Raw genomic sequence first — 19,386 nt, 5'->3', positions numbered from 1 at the left:
GGAAAGTTTCCCCCCAGTGGTTTGTATTTTTTTTTACTTTACTTTCTCTTTATTTTGATTACATACAAACAAAAAAACTCACTATTATTGTTTGGAGTTCCCCCCCACAGAGTCGGACCTGCTGGAAAGGAAGCATTTGACAGTTTGTTTTCCATTGCTGAGAATGAAGAGATATGAGGTTGTGTGGCCACAGTAGCGGCCGCAAGGTTCTAGATTTCTGTATTCTAGTATTTTAGTGATTAAGTCCAGTGGTTTGTATTTTAACAGATACCCAGGAAAGTGCTTCTGTACTGAAAATTATTTACTTTCTTAAGTTCATTGAACATCCTATAATGGTTACCTTTACATGAAATGTTCCAGTAATGTCCTCATTCACAAAACTTTAGGCTTTAGGCAGGGAATAAAGGGAAAAACAAAGAACTATTCAGTAACTTAGTAACAATGTATGTGGGTAAGAATTTAGTAACAATTTAACAATCACTTGCCAACTCTAACTGTTGCACCACAGTCGCAAATTGCACTGACTTTCAGATACTTCTCTCTGTATTTTTTTTTTTTTGCTTTTTGGGTCACACCCAGCGATGCTCAGGGGTCACTCCTGGTTCTGCACTCAGGAATTACCCCTGGCCATGCTCAGGGGACCATATGGGATGCTGGGAATCATCCAGGTCGGCCGAGTGCAAGGCAAATGCCCTACCCACTGTGCTATCACCCCAGCCCCTACTTCTCTCTGTATCTTATGTCTGTATTTATTCTGGGGAATATTTGACTGAGAGTAAAGTGGGTCAGGCCATACAGCGAGTGACCATGTCTCTGATGTCCCTGGAGCCCTGAGAAGACAGGATTCTTTTTTTTTTTTTTTTTTGCTTTTTGGGTCACACCCAGCGATGCACTGGGGTCACTCCTGACTCTGCACTCAGGAATTACTCCTGGCGGTGCTCAGGGAACCATATGAGATGCTGGGAATCAAACCCGGGTCAGCCACATGCAAGGCAAAAGCCCTCCCTGCTGTGCTATTACTCCAGCCCCAAGACAGGATTCTTTATCACGGACACCTGCCTTCTCCCCAGACCGCATGCTTCAAAGGAGGCCGTTGCGCCTCAGGGAGGACCATGGTGCTGATGGTGGGGGCTGGGGTAAGAGGCGGGTCCGAGGGCAGAGGCTGGGGACCCCCAGGGGTTCCTGATTCTCACTCTCAGCCTGTCTTCCTGGTGTGCAGATGGCACAGTTGGTAGGTTGCCAACGGCCCAATTCTTTGCTTCTCATCTGATGTTTACTTAAGTCAATTATGTTATTTCAGAGGTACCACCAGGTTAGTACTAGGGCGGACAGGTTGGGGGCTGATAATACACCGCCCCTGCACTCAGCCCTGCAACTGAGGATGGATTTGGGGCAGGGCCATCAGTGGGACAAGATTCCCATGCGTGGGTCAGGGTCTCCGGCTTTTAGGAGCACAGGTGGGCACTGCAGGGTCCCTGGGCTTGGAGAGGAGGGGCTTGTTACCATGGAAACTGGGACTCCCTCCCTTCTTCAACCAGAGACTGTGAGCACCAGGAAGCATCCACAGGGACACCTGGAAGTGCCCAGGTCACAGGGGACACAGCCTACAGGTGGGTACAAATCTTGGTTTTAATAGAATCTGGCTGCAAGGGGTCCACGGCAGAGAATGTGTGAACACACAAATACAAACACACACACTCACACACACACAAAACACACACACAATCCATGACACTCCGGCTTTTGGGCTTGTTTTGTTTTGTTGCCTTTGGGTCTGCACTCAGGAATCGCTGCTGACCTTAACAGGCTACCAGGATCAAACCCAGGTTGGCCATTTGCCAGGCAAGTGTCCTACCCTTTGGACCATCTCTCCAACCCGGGATGTAAATGAATACCCCCTTCACTTCACTTCATTTGTACAAGATCACAAGACACCAGAGCCAGGGCAGATGCAATTTATTGTCTGGTGAGTCTGTTAACACACAGCAGCTGGTTTTCTGTGGCCGGGACGCAGCTCAGTGAGGACACCAGGAGTGGCCGGGCGTGGTCAGCGGTAGAAGAGCAGCACAGCCGCCTCGGTGATGTTGCGGCTGCTGCTGCCTCCAGAGTGAGTCCCGTACCCATTCCAGTCGAAGGCAGAGAAGTCCCCGCACTGCCTGGGGTTGCCCTCCGGGAAGTAGCCGCCTCCTCCGATGCAGTTCTGGAAGCAGAGAGGGAACTGAGCGCTTCACGGCCAACCCATAGAGTGTAGCAGCCCAGATCCTGCTCCCCTCCTGGGCTGGGACCCCCGACCCCCGAATCTCTCTCCCCACAAGACTCTGGAGGCAGCTGCTGCTTCCTGCGTCCTTGAAGCCCGCTGACCCTAGCAGCCCCCTTCAGAGCAGCCCTGGATGCTCCTCCCCAGGGCTCAGCCCCCCTCAACCTCAGCTGACCTCGGCCTCCCCCTGCATGTCTGCACCCAACTCGGGCCCTGCCCAGTGACCTGCCCCCCACGAAGGCGCACAGCTACCTGAGCACAGTGAGGGACCCTGCCCTCACCTCCCCGTGCCTCCTGTCACTGACACAGAACAGTGGCCGAGTCCCAAACCCACCCGGTCATTTTAGTCTCGGTCACCACCAGTGCCCCGTGTCACACAGTGCCCAGAAGTGCTGATTCAGCAGTTCGCATGCCCCTGGTGTGGGCTCCATCCCCTACCTACCACCAATGTTCCCCGACCCTTCATGCATCCCAATCTATCACGATATTCCCCACAGCATGGCACACGGGTCCCTGATCTGTCACCAAGGTGGCTCTGATCCAACTGTGCCCACTGCCTTCTGGACATGCCTTGTGTGTTGCTCAGAGGGTTTTTTTAACCCAGCTCTGCACCCCGAAGCTATACCCACATCTAGCAGAGCCTGGGCCCCTCCGCAAACCACCTCCCCTCTGACCCAGGGTGGAGCATACAGTTCCCTGGCTCCAAGCCCTCTTCCCCGCCCGCCCCACCCCCCCACCCAACCCTGCTGGTCTCTGATGCATCTTGAGGCCAACACAGTCCTCCCATCTGGACATCAGGGTGTGCCCTGGCCAGAGCCGGCAGCTCCGTGATTAAGCTCATGTCTGTGCAGGTAAACCATCTGTTTGTGCTGAGACAGGGGACACTAGTGCCTGTGGATTCAGTGATGTGCTGACACATTTGTCCCTAACTGAGGTCCCAGATGACCGTCATGGAGCGTCCCTGTTCCTGGAGAAATCACTGCATGAGAGTGTGTGATGGGCACTGAGGAACCGAGGGAGATCCCGGAGCCAGGGAAAAAGTGGCTGTGAGAACACACACACACACATGCACAGGCACACACACACAAACATATACACACACACTAACACACACACACAGAGGTATCAAACCCACAAGCATGAACTCATGGACACACATTCAAGCATTTACATATACACACATATGTACACACATACACGCATGCATCCATGTAAACATGCCGATCGCCCAGACTCACTAATTCCGTGTTGCATCCGGTAACCCTCATCCCCGCACACAGGGCGTGGGCTGCTCTCTCGTTATTAAACACCCGGAACTGGATAAATCCAGGATCAAATTCCCCTGGGAAGGAAGAGCAGAGAAGGGTCACGGGTCAATGCAGGGAGCCAAGGAGCTCCTTGACCGAGCAGGCAGATGGGAGCAGCCACTTTGTTGCACCAGCCCGTTGCCCACCCACCACCACCCCCACCCACTCCCTGGGAACCCCAACACGCCCTGAAATCTCTTTTCCTATTCAAGACTCCGCAGACTATTGTCCTGAATGATCTGTCCTTGAAATAGAACTAAGAGTTGCTGTCCAGGGGGCTGGACCGATAGCACAGCGGGGAGGGCATTTGCCTTGCACTTGGCCGACCCGGGTTGATTCCCAGCATCCTATATGGCCCCCCAAACACTGCCAGGAGTAATTCCTGAGTGCAGAGCCAAGAGTGACCCCTGTGCATCGCTGGGTGTGACCCAAAAAGCAAAATAAAAAATAAAATAAAACAAAAAAGTTGCTGTCCATTCCCCAAGATGAAAAGTCGACATTAAGTTTCTAATCTGGGTGCAACCCGCACTTCCTAACTCGCGTAGATAGTAGCAGTGGGGTTATTCGCCTGTCGAGGGGAGGCGAGTCAATCTATCTGCTCGCATGGATTTCTCATCCCGGTGACGATCAGGGGCGCCTTTGGTCAAGGCGGCTCTGCTGGGTTCCACGAGCCACAGGACAAGGAGGCTTGATCCTCAGCACAAACAGCAAACACTCACGTTGACCAATGGGGGAGTAGTAGGACGCGGTTCTCTGGGGACTCCCATAGTCATAGTCCACGGGAATGGCCGGGCCATTGTCATGCCAGCACCTGCCGATGCCGTACTGGACGGGGTATCTCTGCAGGAGCCACCAGGTGAGTCAGAGCTGTCGGCCATATGCACGAGGGGCCGAGTCCCCCCACACCAGCCCCTGTCCCGGTCCCACCCCATCCCCGCTGTCTCCTGAGACACTTCCCTGCCTGGCTCAGGTCTTAGGGGAGCAGGAGAGAGACAGAGAGACACATAGAGAGACAGAGAGACACAGAGAGACACAAAGAGAGACAGAGAAGTGATTGTGGACAGACCCCCTGGACACTCCCGAGGAAACCCTAGTGACCAGGCACAGAGACGACTCATTCCTCACCCCAACCATTGGCTCTTGCCACCCTCACCCCAAAAATGCCTCCAGCAGCACCCACGTACCTGGTAGAGGCCAAACAGATTGTGTCCGAATCTCCTTAAGAAGCCCGAGAAGGTGAAGTACCTCAGCAGAGAGCTGCTCCTCCAGGATCTCAGCGGGGTCTTATTGGGGACATGCCAGATGGCCAGGTCCCGTGCCTGGATGTCGTAGTAGCCGGGGTTCTGCAAACCCCACAGAGCTGTGGTCAGAGGCCCATGGCCACACCCCACACAGCCTCATGGAACCCAGAGAACCAGCAGGACAGCTGGACAGAAACAGACCCTCCAAGCCAGCAGACCAGGACCCCGATGCCCCAAGTCCCAGAGTCACGGAAGGAGCGGTCACTTAGGACACAGAGGTCTCTCTGTCCTCACAGCACTGCCCATGCCCAGCCCATCTGCTAAAGCGGAGCCAGCCCGCTGCTCCCGGCTGGCCGGGCTGGGGCCCACCTTGTAGTCGTCGCTGGTGGCTGCGACTGCAGACCCAAAGGTGTTGTAGTTGGCCCAGTTGTCCTCCCCCTTGGGGTAGTCTGCCCGGTTGCCCTGCTGGCTCGTCCAGCGGTCCCCCGCCGTGCACTTCCCAGCCAGGTGGTTCTCGTGTATGCTGGCCACCAGCGTCCAGCCGCCTTCGTCCGTGGTCATGTCACAGAAGGTCTGGTAGACGACCCCGTCCTCAGTGCGGAGCAAGTACAGGCCATCTGCAGGGGACAGCAGCACGGAGTCCTGGTCACTGGCCCAAAATAGGGAGCCCGGAAGGTCCTGCATGGTCGAGCGTCACCTCGAGGGGACGTGTGTCCCAGCCTCCATCCCTCTGCTGAGACCGTGCAAAGCAGAGCTCAAGACAGCCCTACAGGCTACAGCCCTATAGGCCAGCTTCCGGAGAACCCTCAGTATCCCTCTTCAGGGTCCCCATATCCCCCAGGTTCCCTGACTTTGGACACAATGTCCCCATGTATAGGGACAAATCTGGTGCATGGAGGCCCCCAAAGCCTCGTCCCCTCATCCCCCCTCATCCCCTCCCCTCAAATCCAGTCTCCTGGGTTTCCGAGCTGATGGGCGTGGGTCCTCCGTGTCCACTGTGTGCGCAGGGGTCAGCCGTGTCCACCGTGGCTGCCGCAGGGCTGAGGGTCAGTCACCTTCAGCTCTGGGATGGCTCTTCTGAATTTCCTTGCAGCTCCGCAGCAAACTCGCGTGCCTGGTCTCGGTCACATTTGGAGTCGGGATTACTCCTGAAAGGGACATTCCCTGACCATGGGGACCCCACTGCCCCCCACTTGCCTGCCCCGCCCCCTCCCTGCCTTGCTGGCTGACAAGGTCCCCGTTCTCCCTGCGTCTCCGTGACCCCTGTCTGAGCAGGCAGCCTGAGTCTGTCACCTCCTAGCTGAGAACCCCCAGGCAAGGTGCTGTGAGGGGTGCAAAGAGGTGTCCCAGCCCCCCACTGGTGCTGGAGGGGACGTCTGGACACCCCCAGCTGCTCTCTCTGAGCATTTGGGGCCCCGAGGGCAGATTCTCCATCCCCTTAAACACAGTCCGCTCTGACAACAGAGTCACTCGGACGTGGGTCACCTCTGTGTCCCTCTTCCTCCTGGCACCTCTGATTCCTCCCCTGCCCCGTCCACCCACTCCCAGGGGCCACCCAGACTCACCAGCGCCCCCGGCCAAGGTGGCCACAGAGAGGAACAGCAGGCAGCACTGCAGGGACAGGAGCCTCTGAGGGGACAGGACATGGGTCAGTGGCCCCTGCGCCCCACAGCTGAGCCAGCAGCCCCCAGGGACCCTCTGAAATTGGGTCCCCCAGCCCCACACCCCAAGGAGCAGCTCCTGCTCTGACCCGCACACACCTGAGCTGCCATCTCTGTCCCCCGCAGACGTGTCCGGTCTGAGCTCCTGGTCACCACGCCGAGGCGCATTCTTCCTCCTGCACAGCCAAGCTCAGAGTCCTGGGACAGCTCGGGCCCGGCCGCCTTTATGGGTGCATCCCCCCGAGCCCCACCTCCCGGCCAAGTTCCAGCTCCTCTGATGTCCTTTGAAGGCCCTGGTGGCCGTGAAGGATAAGCCCGGCCACCAGATGCCATCAAAGGGCACGCGGGAGGGTCCCTGCCTGCCGGCACAGCCCCAACACATGGTCAGCGCTGACCCCTCCTGTCAGGGCAAATATTGCTGCATGTGACTCACTTGATTCCTGCAGGGGTGAGGGGTGAGGGTGACTGTGTTCCGGGGGCACTCAGCTTGTTCTTGGGGGAGTCTCTGCAGTTCTGGGGGTCCTTGAAACCAGGCCTCTGTGTGCAAAGCCTCATCCCACCCATAACCTCCCCTGGGACCCCCACGTCCTATTGTTCCCTGTGACCTCAGAGTGGGCTTGGGAGGCAGCCTCTGTTCCCAATGGTTCCTGGACCTTTTCCCACTTCAACTCTCAGGTTCCTGTTCCCCTCCTGAGCATGATGCGGGTTTTGCCGTGGTGCTCACCATGGGCCAGGGAAGGCCCACGCAGGTTCATACACACACACACACACACACACACACACACACACACACACAGAGCGTTTTCTCTATGTAATGGTCGCTATTCCCCTCACAGGTGCTTCGCTCTTACCCGGGTTCGCTCAATCTTTTTAGCTCACACCTGTCAAGACAGCCGCAGCTGACGACCAGCGGACCAAATCTGTGTGTTTTAACAGACAAACAGCAAACTGCATCTCCACTGGACCATCACGGACTTTCAGGAATCTATTGAAGATTTTACTATTGCTACATGCATATTCCAATACAAATGTTTCCATTCCATTTAGTCACTGAGAAAAGTTAAATTGTTTGGGGGAGAGAAAAACTATTAAGCAAGTTGGGGGCTGGAGTGATAACACAGCGGGGAGGGCGTTTGCCTTGCACGCGGCTGACCCGGGTTTGAATCCCAGCATCCCATAGGGTCCCCTGAGCACCGCCAGGAGTAATTCCTGAGTGCAGAGCCAGGAGGAACCCCTGTGCATCGCCAGGTGTGACCCAAAAAGGAAAAAAAAAAAAACTATTAAGCAAGTTAGTAACAATGTAAGTAACAATTTAGAAAACTCTTTTTCCCCTTTGGGTAATTTTGTTGCTGTTGTTACTATATATAGTCTAAACAGCACTGACTGGCCCCATGCTTATTTCTGTATATTACACAAACACTTACTTCCGGGAAGATTTGACTGAGACCCAGGGGCGGGTCAGACCATGTGGTCTGTGAGCATGTCTGTGATGTCCCCGTGGGGTCAGTGGCCCGTGTGGGGCCACCTGCCCGGTGCTCGGAACAAGGGACACAGTGAGAGCACAGGGTTCCTTATCACCAAGCGCCCTGCCCGCTCCCCAGATCCCGCCACTTCAAAGAAAGCCAGACAGGTGGTGCTGATGGTGGAGGCTGGGTAAGCGGCAGGGGCGGAGGGCAGAGGGTGGGGGACGCACGGGGCAGACGCTGACCCCCAAGACCGCCTCCTCTGGTCTCCAGGGAGCCTCGGAGCCCCGGGACTTTCCCAGTCTATCAGGAGGTCGCAGACCACTTCCCCTCCCTGCCTTGCGGAGATGCTGAGACATGTCCACCCGCGCCTGGGGCCGCTTCCACTTCTCGGAGGCCGTTTGTGGGTGTGTCTCTCCGCAGCGGGAGGTGGGGGGCCCTCTTGCGCTACACCAGGAGAGAGAGGGGGCCCTAATTCCCCCAGGGAGCTTGGGAGGCAGAGACGGGGGTCCCCACTGCCCACCAGGGGGGAGAATTTCCCGGCAGCTACGTGCTGCTCTGCAGCGGCGTGCAAGTGCTCTCAGCTTGCATCGGGCAGCTGTGTCTCCACACGGAAATGGGGTGACGAGTTTCTCCTCCTCTCCTGGCCCCAACTTCTCCTCTCTCTCCTCCTCCTCCTCCTCCTCCTCCTCCTCTACTTCCACCTCCCAACTCATTGGCACGGACTTTGCCCCTAGCACCAACTTGGTGGGGGCACAGCCCGAGTTCCACCCTCGCCAGCCTCCCAGGCCCCCTGATGCTGCCCCGTGTCACAGGGACTGGCCCCTGGTCCCCTGGGCGGCCAGCGCAGGCGTGTGTGGGCGTGCCTGGGCTTATTGGGTGGCTTGGTGACTACTCCCAGCAGGCGGGGCCTGGCGGTCTCAGGCCTGAGCCCGGGCTGCCGTCAGGGGACAGGCTGCTGGTGGGATGCAGACTCCCAGCCTCGCCCTCCTCCTGCTCCTGCTGGGGTCCCCGGGCCGAGGTAAGGAGGCGCAGCCCCACCGCGGGGCAGTGGCGGGTGTCTGGGCCAGGCTGGAGCAGGGGGGATCTGAATCTGGAGCCCCCCCATGACTGGGTGACCCCTCAGGCTTCAGCACATGTGGCTCTGCTGGGCGTCAGAGGGAGTCCCTCTCGGGACTCAGTTTACCTTCTGGGTGGGGATGGGAGAGCTGTATCCTGCCGACAGGAACCTTCAGGCCGGGGTATGGCGAGCACTGGGGAAGTGAGTCTTACTGCAGTTCCTCAGGGAAGGGCGTATGGGGCTGAAGACAACCCTGGGCAGGACTGGGCACAGGGCTGGGCCGAGGGACCCCACCAGCCACACGGCAAAGTGTCTCATGCTTGGCGACAGGGCGGGAATGCTGGCCACCGGTCAGCCGCGCGCAGGGATGGGGCTGATCCCGAGGGCATACTGCACAGTGGGGGTGGGGGGAGGAAAAACTGGGGCTGGAGCGACAGCACAGCAGGGAGGGCGTTTGCCTTGCACGCGGCCGACCCGGGTTCGATTCCCAGCATCCCATAGGGTTCCCCGAGCGCCGCCAGGAGTGATTCCTGAGTGCAGAGCCAGGAGGAACCCCTGTGCATCGCTGGGTGTGACCCAAAAAGCAAAAAAAAGGAAAAACCATTTCTCCCACAGGAACCACGGCAACGGAGGTGAAGGGGACCAGCCCTGTGAGCAGCTGGTGTGGAAACACCAACCGTAGTGAGTGGGTCCGTGCGTTGGGGCGGGGGTCCCACACACCGGAGCTGTCCTGCTCCCTGCGGCTCTGCCGGTGTGAGGGCCACCGGGAGCCCAAGGAACACGCTGCCCAGCTGTCCAGGGCCGCTGCTGGGACTTAGGGCCTCGGAGCCCCCAGGGAGAGGGGCTGCTCCCACGCGGGGCTGCTCGGGGGTCCGGGTTACCAGGGGGGTGCGGCGGGGAGCAGCTGCAGGGACGGAGGTCCCAGGAGGCTGACTGTGGCCACCAAGCTCGAGTGCCACTTCCTGTATGGCAGCAGCTGGGCCGGGCCAGAGCGGCTGGACACAGCCCCACAGGAAGTGCTGGGCAGAGCCACAGGCTGCAGCCTCCTGCACCCCGGGGGACAGCCCAGGCCCCCTTCAGCGAGACCCCCACAGCCCAGGGCGGGGGGGGGGAGGATGTTGAGGTTTTCTCACCAGGAGGGGTGAAGGTCACTGTGGGGGCGGATGCAGAGCCTGAAAGCCCCCCCACCTCAAGGGGCCTGGGGAAGGAAAGCCCCTAAAGTCGCTGAGACCCCCCAGCCTCCACCTCTCCCCCTCCTCACCCCTGCGGGGGTCTCCTGCCCCCCACAGTGCAGCCCCTGAGCTGGGACCCCCTCAGGCCGGCCTGGGACCCCGGCTCTGCAGCAGACGTCCCCCTGGGTCCTCTCTCGGCTGCCCCCAGCCTCAGGTGTGCCCCCAGATTCGCTCACTCGGTCCCGGGGGGGGGTCCCAGCGCCCGGGTCAGCGCCAGTGTCTGCAGCGGGGAGCGGGGTCCTGTGGGCCAGAGTCCCCCCCCAGGACAGGCAGGGGTGAGTGATGACCCTGCCCGTATCCCCCAGCCTGTCGGGTTAGTGACCCCCAGGCTGGAGCTGCTCTCGGGGCCTCACGGGGGCTCGCTGCCCCCGGGAAGCTGCGGCCTCCAGACATACCCTCCCCAGTTCTGTGCTCTCTGTGGCACCTTCTACTGACCCTTATTCCCGCCTTCCTTCCCGTTCCTGCCTCTCCCCTCCCCTTCCCTTCTTTCCCTTCTCTCCCCACCCTCCTCTCCTTCCTTCCCAGCTCCCTCTCCCCTCCCCCAGCTCCCCCTCCTCTCTCCCTCTTCCCTCTCCTACCCTCCCTCTCCCCTACCCTCCCCTTCTTTCCCCTCTCTCCCCTCCCCACCCTCCTCTCCTTCCTACCCAGCTCCCTCTCCCCTCCCCCAGCTCCCCCTCCTTCCCTCTCCCTCCCCTTCCCCTCCCTCTTCCTTCCCCTCCCCTTCTTTCCCCTCTCCCCTCCCCACCCTCCTCTCCTTCCTTCCCAGCTCCCTCTCCCCTCTCCCCTCTTGTCCTCTTCCCTCCCCTCCTCTTCCCTCCCTTCTTCTTCCCTCTCTTCCCAGCTCTCTCCTCCCCCTCCCCAGCTCCCCCTCCTTCCCTCTCCCTCCCCCTCTCCTCCCCCTCTCCCCTCTTCCCCTTTCTTTGTTGTTCTTGCAAATGGCCAGAGGGTCTTGTGCATGTATGTGTGTGTGCATGTATGTGTGTGTGCATGTATGTGTGTGTGTATATATGTGTGTGTATGGGGGAGGGGGCAGGGGAGGGGCACAAGGGCCACCTCCACTCTCGCCCACTGCTAGGGGGCACCTCTGCCCCCACCAGCTGCTCCAGCCAGGCTCTCCCCTAGGTGCCTCCAATCCTGTGGACCATATAGTCGGATTCTCAGGGGAGCCCATCTGGGTGCATCCCCCCATCCCCACGACAGGGGCAGATGGGGTGAAATGGGAAGTGATGCTCTCCAGAGATTGTCAGCAGCGGAGGCTCGTGACGTGGAGCCATTCTGACCTCCGCTGCGACAACTGGACTCAGTCGCACTTCAAGGACAGGTTGGATGTCCTGGCCCAGAACTTTTCGATTCTCTTGAAGACCGCACTGCCCCAGGACAGTGGCCTGTACTGCCTGGAGGTGACCAACAAGAAAGGGGAGCCCAACAAGAGTAATGTGTTCGTCACGGTGAGGGGTGAGTTCCAGCAGCACCTGCGCTTCCTGCTGGGGTCCAGCCCCGAGCCCTGTGCTGTCCAGCCCCGAGCCCTCTGCTGTCCAGCCCCTGAGCCCTGTGCTGTCCAGCCCCGAGCACTCTGCTGTCCAGCCCTGAGCCCTCTGCTGTCCAGCCCCGAGCACTCTGCTGTCCAGCCCCGAGCCCTGTGCTGTCCAGCCCCGAGCCCTGTGCTGTCCAGCCCTGAGCCCTCTGCTGTCCAGCCCTGAGCCCTGTGCTCTCCAGCCCCAAGCCCTGTGCTATCCAGCCCCTCAGCCCTCTGCTGTCCAGCCCCAAGCCCTGTGTTGTCCAGCCCTGAGCCCTGTGCTGTCCAGCCCTGAGCCCTGTACTGTCCAGCCCCGAGCCCTGTGCTGCCCAGCCCTGTCCTTGCAGACCGAGTGAGGCAGCCCCAGCTGGGGGTCCAGTCCATTGTCCCGAACGCATCATGGTGCCACCTTGTCCTCAACTGCTCAGTCCCGGGGGCCAACACTGTGAACCTCACGTGGTACAGAGATGAGTCACAGCTGCGCTGGGACCCCGGGCCCCACACCCACCTGCGACAGGACGTGGAGGCCAACAGCACCCACGTCTATATCTGCAACGCCAGCGACGCCTACAGCTGGGCCCACAGCACCTTCTTCCTGAGCCCCGGCTGTGCGGGTGAGTATGTGGGGGGGTGCGTGTGGGTGAGAGTATGTGTGTGTAGGTGAGTATGTGTGGGGGGGGTATGTGTGAGTGTGGGTGAGTGTGAGCGTGGGTGAATATGGGTGAGTGGATGAGTGTGTGGGTATGTGTGTGAGCGTGTGTGTGGGTATGTGTGGGGGTGTGAGTGTGTGAATGTGTGTGAGTGTGGGTGAGTGGATGAGTGTATGGGTATGTGTGTGTGAGCGTGTGTGTGGGTATGTGTGTGGGGGTGTGAGTGTGTGAATGTGTGTGGGTGAGTGGATGAGTGTGGGGGTGAGTATGTGTGTGAGGAGTGTGTGGGTGTGGGTGAGTATGTAAATGTGGGGGAGTGTGGGGGAGTGGATGTGTGTGGGTCTGTGTGTGAGTGAATGAGTGTGTGTGTGTGAGTACGTGTGTGGGGGTGAATATGTGAATGTGGGTGAGTGTGAGGGTGTGACTGTGGGTGAGTGTATATGTGTGTGGGTATGTGTGTGAGTGTGTGTGGGGGGTGAATATGTGAATGTGGGTGAGTGAGAATGTGACTGTGGGTGAGTGTGGGTAAGTGTACGAGTGTGAGTACGTGTGTGAGGTGTGTATGAGGGTATGTGTGTGTGAGGGTACGTGTGTGTGAGGTGTGTGTGGGTATGTGTGTGAGCATGTGTATGAGGATATGTGTGTTTTAGGGTATGTGTGTGAGGTGTGTGAGGGTATGTATGTGAGGTGTGTGGGGGTGTGTGTGAGTGTGTGTGTATGTGTGTGAGGTGTGTGTGGGTATGTGTGTGAGTGTGTGTGTGAGGGTATGGGTGTGAGGTGTGTGGGTGTGTGTGAGGTGTCTGTGGGTATGTGTGTGAGCATGTGTGTGAGGGTATGTGTGTGTGGTGTGTGAGGGTATGGGTGTGAGGTGTGTGTGAGAGGTGTGTGTGAGTATGTGTGTGTGAGGTGTGGGTATGTGTGTGAGTGTGTGTGAGGGTATGTGTGTATGAGGTGTGAGGGTATGTGTGTGAGCATGTGTGTGGGGGTATGTGTGTAAGGTGTGTGTGGGTATGTGTGTGAGCATGTGGGGGATATGTTTGTGAGGTGTGGGGGTTTATTGTGTGGGGTGAGTGTGAGTGTGTGTGTGAGTACGTGCATGTGGGGGGCATGTGTGTGAGCATGTGTGAGTATGCGTGTGTGAGTACGTGTGTGAGCATGTGTGAGTATGTGTGTGTGAGTACGTGTGTGTGAGCATGTGTGAGTATGCGTGTGTGAGTACGTGTGTGAGCATGTGTGAGTATGTGTGTGTGAGTACATGTGTGTGAGCATGTGTGAGTATGCGTGTGTGTGAGTACGAGTGTGTGAGCATGTGTGAGTATGCATGTGTGTGAGTACGTGTGTGAGCATGTGTGAGTATGCGTGTGTGTGAGTACGTGTGTGCGTGTGTGCGTGTGGGGCTGGAGCCCCAGCACTACCCTCGTTCCCTGCAGCCCCTCAGGACACACACACACAGCCTAGCCTTTCCCTCTGGCTGTACCTGGGGGTCCCCCTGCTCGTGCTGATCCTGAGCGTCCTCACGGGTGTCGCGGGTGTTGCGCTGTGGAGGAGGGGGCGGGGCCACTCAGGTGAGGCCAGTCTCGTGTGTTGGGGAGCGCTGGGGGGTGGACACGGCGCTGTGGGGGGTCACTGGGGTGGGGCACGTGCAGAATGAATGGGAAGTGGGGGGGGCGCCTGGCTTCCCCCAGTTCTGCCTTCTTTGCCCCCACAGCAGGCTTGGGGGCTGCCTGCTGGGGGCTGCCTTGCCTTGGGGACTGGGCGGGGGGCGGGGAGAAGGGCCCCCCAGCCTGAGCTCTGTCCTGCCCAGGTGCCAAGGAGGAGAGTGGGGAGCAGAGCCCGCCGGGGCCCGCCTGTGCTCAGGTGCGGGGTCTGGGAGGGGCCGGGCTGGTGTGGGGAGCGGTGGGGAGGGGTGGGGAGGGGTGCAGGGGGGCGGGGAGCAGAGCTGCTGGCCGGGGCATAGGCTGGCACAGATGCCCGGGCTGAGGGGACCTGCAGGGGACACAGTCCCCGAGCCCGCGGGGACAGAAGGTCTGCAAGTGGCCCCGGGGACTCCCACCTGGTCTCTGCCTGCCCCCCCCCGCCACCCGCTGACCTGACCAGCCCCCCTGGGGTCCTCCAACTCCACGGGACGCCCTTTCCTCCCTGGACCAGGAGCACAGCCTCCCTGAGGAAGGGAGCACCGTGTATTCCAAGGTTCAGAGCCGGAACCGGAACCAGCGCCAGAACCAGAACCAGGTGATTTCTCTGCTCCCTGCCTGGACACCCTCACTCCCGAAATGCGTGTCTGAGAGGAAGAGCAGGACCGGAGTAGGGGTCTGTCCCCCCAGCTCGACCCTGGGCCTGGGGCCGGCTCTGAGCCCACTGGGGACCGAGGGTCACTTCACACCCCCGGGGTGGGGGGACAGGAAAGGCCAGCAGGGAGGGAGGGGGCAGGAAAGGATCGAGCCCCCAGCTCAGCCTCCCTGGAGGCCGAGGGAGGCAGGTCCAGGGTGGAAGGGGTGACCCGCCCCCAGCCCGACCTGGTCTGGGGTCCATCACGCCGCCCCCTCCCAGGTCTCTGCGTCTACACCGCAGGACAGTGAGTGCACGACGCTGTACGCACTGGTGCAGCCATCCCAGAAGGTGAGTCTGAGAGTGGGGGGCTGTCCGCGCGGGCCAGAGCAGGCGACTGCGGCCAGCCTGGACCCCTGCACCCCTCAGCCCTCTCCCACGGGATGGGGACCCCCCTGGATCCAGCCAGGGCTGATCCCCGGAAGCTGAGTCGACCTCGTTGCTCTGATTCCAGCGCCCCCAGGGAAGGACTCCGGGGACGCCGCCCAGCTGCACCATCTACCAAGAGGTGAGTCTGGGTTTTTGTCTTTTGGGGTTTTTGTTTTTGTTTTTTTTGCTTTTTGGGTCACACCCGGCGATGCACAGGGGTTCCTCCTGGCTCTGCACTCAAGAATTACTCCTGGCGATGCTCGGGGGACCCTATGGGATGCTGGGAATCGAACCCGGGTCAGCCGCGTGCAAGGCCAACGCCCTCCCCGTTGTGCTATGGCTCCGGCCCCTCAGCTGAGTTTACTGGGGAGCTTGAGCCCGTCTCCAGCCGAGGCCATGGCTGGGCCTCCTTTCCCGTGGGTGGGGGTGTTGGGGGGCGGGGCAGGGCCAGGGGGCTGAGCCAGGAGGACCTGGGTAGGGGTGACCCTGCTTCGCCCACGAGGCTGCGGGATGGACCGTCTCGCGCATGGGGTCCGCGAGTGTCCGGCGCCCAGCGTCAGTGAATCCAGAGCCACCGGGCTGCCCTCTAGCCGGCAGAGCTGATGTGCTGAGCAGGGGGTGCCGGACAGGGGTGCTGGGAGCCCAGGCCTCGCCCCTCCCCCCATTATGCTACTGCTTGGGGCCGGGCTGTGGAGGGCAGCGGGCGGCCTTGGGGTTCCTGCCGCGTGGGAGTAGGGGGGAGGGGGTGCGAGCCTCAAGCTCAACACCCTCCATCTGGCTTCACACCCCACTCGCTTGGGGCTTCACTTCCTGCGTGGTCGGCCCGAGGGGCAGGAGCCCATGCGGGTGGGGGTGGGGGGCTGACACGCCTCTTCCCTCCGCAGGTCGGGAGGGGGCCGCCCCGAGCCCAGAACCAGGCTCGGCTGAGCCGGAAGGAGCTGCGGAACTTTGAGGTGTACTGCTAGGCGCGGCCGCTGGCCGGTCTGCACCCCTGGGGGGGGCTCAGGCGCCTTTCTGGCAGGACTGGGGGACTGGGGCTCCCATCCTCCCCACAGGCTCCCCGCACCTCTGACCTGTACCTGGTCCCAGCAGATGGCACTGAGGGGGATGCTCACAGTCCCCCAGAGCAGGGAGGAGAGGACATGGCGGGCGTCCAGTCCCCACGTCTGGGAGACTCTCTGGACCCTGGGGGGGGGTCTCTGCCTGGCCACGGACCCTGCTGTCCCGGGGCTGAGGAGACACCAGCGTCAGCCTGGCACTGCGGGCCGTGGCCTCTACCCCTCCCCCTGTTTGTTTGTTTGTTTGTTTGGGTCACACCCGGCGATGCACAGGGGTTCCTCCTGGCTCTGCACTCAAGAATCACTCCTGGCAGTGCTCGGGGACCCTATGGGATGCTGGGAATCGAACCCGGGGTCAGCTGTGTGCAAGGCAAACGCCCTCCCCGTGTCCTATGGCTCCGCCCCCTCCCCCAGTTTTAAATAAAGACAGAAACGGAAATGTGGAACTGGAGTGTGGGAAATGTGAAAGTGGGGTGTAGAAAATGTGGAACTGGAGTGTGGAAAATGTGGAAGTGGGGTGTGGATGGGTTCTGGTGCGAGGGTCTGAGATGAAGCCCCTTGGCCACCCTGGGCTGGAGCATCTGCCGGGCCGGGCCCCTCCCTGAGAGCAAACCAGCCAGAGGAAAAGCAAAACTCCAGGAGCCAGTGCTCCCAGGACAGAGCTGGCCTTGCAGGCTGCAGCCCTGGGGGTTTGATCCCCAACATCCCGCAGGGCCCCCTCCAGCCCACCAGGCGCGATTCCCTGAGCACAGAGCCAGGAGTAAGCCCTGAGCACCACTGAGGGTCGCTCCGAAAGGAAAGTCACATAATTTAGAGCCTGAGAGACTCTGTCCCTGGGGAGGGGCCAGGGGGGTGGTGAGGGCAGGACTCAGCACCCCCGCCCAACACACACACACACACACTCACACACACAGGCCCCCTGGAACCCAGAAACTCCAGCCTTGCTGCTGTTTCCAAACACCAGCACAGGACTGGAAGCTTCGGACCCCCACCCCAGCCAAGCACCCAGGGAGCACACAGCAGTCTGTCTGTCTGTCTGTCTGTCTGTCTCCCACCCGCCCCCCAGGGAAGCAGCAGCACAGGAGGGATGGGGGGCTGGGCAGGAGGGTGCCCAGGGAGGGTCACTTGGGGCAGAGCCCTTCCTGCCCCAGGTCAGTCACACGGCCCTGAGGGACAGTGCCGGGAGCTGTGGGCAGCGGGAAAGGACGGGACAGGGGCTGGGCAGAGAGTGGGCAGGACCACGTTCCCCCCGGGGCCCCCAGTGCCCCTGCAGGCCGGGTGGGCAGCAGCCAGACAGTCCCTGCCCTGTCCCTGATCACTCCTGGGTGGGATTGGGGTGGGAAGGTGACCAGGAGGGGCGGCGGGCCCTGACAGCAGGCAGGAAGCCATGGGGGTCTGTCTCTGTGTCTGTCTACCTGTCTCTCTGTCTCTCTGTCTTCTCTGACTCTCCCTCTCTCCCTCCCTCTCCCTCTCTCCCTCCCTCCCTACCTCTCTCCCTCCCTCTCTCCCTTCCTCCTCCCTCTCCCTTCCTCTCCCTCTCCCTCTCTCCCTTCCTCTCCCTCTCCCTCTCTCCCTTCCTCTCCCTCTCCCTCTCTCCCTCCCTCTCTACCTGCCTCTCTCCCTCCCTCTCTCCCTCCCCCTCTCTCCCTCCCTACCTACCTCTTTCCCTCCCTCTCTCCCTCCTCCTCCCTCTCCCTCTCTCCCTCCCTCCCTACCTACCTCTCTCCCTCCCTCCCTCCCTACCTCTATCCCTCCCTCTCTCCCTTCCTCCTCCTCCCTCTCCCTCTCCCTCCCTCCCTTCTCTTTCCTCTCCTCCTCTCTTTCCCTCCCTCTCTCTCTCAGCCAGCAAAGGCACGACCAATGCTCTGGTCTCCCCTCAGCTCTGGAAACAGGATGGGGGGGGGCTCCCACACTCACCACAGCCCCTGCAGGTGGAATCAGCTGCCGTCTTGGGGTTAGAGTCCCCTTCCACTGCGCCACTCCCCCCCACCCCCCCTTCCCCACCGCCCCCCAGCGGTGCCCACGTGTAGGGGAGCCTCTCACAGCCTGTAGTCTCACTGTACATGCTCCCTGGGAACCAGGCTCTGTGCTCGTATGTGCATGAGTGAGAGTGTGTGCATAGATGAGGGTACACATGTGTGCTTGCATGAGTGCATGCATGTATACACATGAGTGAGAGTGTGTGTATGAATGAGTGTGTGCATGTATGCACATGAGTATGTGCATGAATATACACATGTGTGTGCATGTATGCACTTGAGTGAGAGTGTGTACATAAATGTGTACATGTGTGTATGCATGAGTGCATACATGTATGTGCATGAGAGTCTGTGCATGAATAAGTGTACATGCATGAGTGTGCATATATGCACATGAGTAAGAGTGTGTGCATGAATTAGTATACACATGTATGCATACATGAGTGTGCATGTATGCACATGAGTGAAAGTATGTGCATGAATGAGTGTATATGTGTGTGCATGAATGAGTGTGCATGTGTGTGCATGTATGCACATGAGTAAAAGTATGTGCATGAATGAGTGTACATGTCTGTGCATGCATGAGTGCGTGCGTGTATGTACATGAGTGTGTCTACACACCATATGTGTGCAGATGTGAGTGGGGGCCTCGTTCTTCCTCCTACCATCTATCCTGGGGCCAGGGACAAAGGGAACGTGGGACCCCCAGGTTGGTTCCCTGCTTGTCTCCCTCCAGCCCTGGACCCTGCCTCCGGCCTCTTGAGGAAAACACCACTGATTCTGACTCTGGGGCCGTCTGGGCTGGTCCCGAGAAGGAGGTGCCCTGTCCAGCTCCTGCCATCGCCCCCACTGAGTCCCCCTCCCGCTGACCTCACCCGGGGCTCCCCCGCTCCTGGGGATGGTATGTCCTGGGGTGGCTGCACCCCCCCTGTGAGGTTCACAGTTTCCTCTCAGCCCCTCTCGGTGGGTGTCACCTCTTCACACCATCATCATCTCTCTTTGCTCGTGGCTGCTTTCCCATCAAGAATGGGTGGAAAGTGAGAGCTGGTGGTGGGGGGGAGGCCAAAACACCAGATCAGCACCCCCCCGAAAAAAAAAACTGGGTGTCCCTTAGACTGCTTTCCTGGGTGCTTCTCCCCAGACACACAGACCCCCCCTTGTGATGCTGGGTGGGGTTTGGGGCTAGGGGGCGGCATTGATCTCGGCAGACCTGGGCAGACCCCCACCCCAGAGAGAGCAGACAGAAGCCAAACGTAAAAAAAAAA

The 19,386-nt window shown here is 59.9% G+C and overlaps 2 protein-coding genes across 4 annotated transcripts; one reads left to right on the top strand and one right to left on the bottom strand.

Annotated features, from left to right (window-relative positions):
- Positions 1-2,010: 2,010 nt before the first annotated feature.
- Positions 2,011-6,634, bottom strand: LOC101538279 (intelectin-1a-like). Its single transcript, XM_004613911.2, has 8 exons — positions 6,566-6,634; positions 6,371-6,434; positions 5,861-5,953; positions 5,175-5,422; positions 4,749-4,907; positions 4,284-4,404; positions 3,496-3,599; positions 2,011-2,200 (listed from the first exon to the last, which is right to left on the bottom strand). The coding sequence occupies exons 1-8, from the start codon at positions 6,632-6,634 to the stop codon at positions 2,048-2,050; spliced, it is 1,011 nt and encodes a 336-aa protein (XP_004613968.1). The 3' UTR covers positions 2,011-2,047.
- Positions 6,635-8,881: 2,247 nt separating this feature from the next.
- Positions 8,882-16,537, top strand: CD244 (CD244 molecule). 3 transcript variants are annotated; one of them, XM_055122689.1, is made up of 10 exons: positions 8,882-8,950; positions 9,605-9,670; positions 11,344-11,676; positions 12,085-12,351; positions 13,818-13,952; positions 14,192-14,244; positions 14,536-14,619; positions 14,938-15,006; positions 15,170-15,223; positions 15,969-16,537. In XM_055122689.1, the coding sequence occupies exons 1-10, from the start codon at positions 8,896-8,898 to the stop codon at positions 16,047-16,049; spliced, it is 1,197 nt and encodes a 398-aa protein (XP_054978664.1). In that variant the 5' UTR covers positions 8,882-8,895; the 3' UTR covers positions 16,050-16,537. The 3 variants fall into 3 exon arrangements, with proteins under 3 accessions (XP_054978664.1, XP_054978663.1, XP_054978665.1); XM_055122688.1 differs by having other exon boundaries at positions 14,485-14,619; XM_055122690.1 differs by lacking the exon at positions 13,818-13,952.
- The last annotated feature ends 2,849 nt before the right edge of the window (positions 16,538-19,386 follow it).

The sequence above is a fragment of the Sorex araneus genome, chromosome X (genome assembly GCF_027595985.1).
Source record: "Sorex araneus isolate mSorAra2 chromosome X, mSorAra2.pri, whole genome shotgun sequence".
NCBI lineage: Eukaryota > Metazoa > Chordata > Mammalia > Eulipotyphla > Soricidae > Sorex > Sorex araneus.
This window is presented reverse-complemented; position numbering and strand designations above follow the sequence as displayed.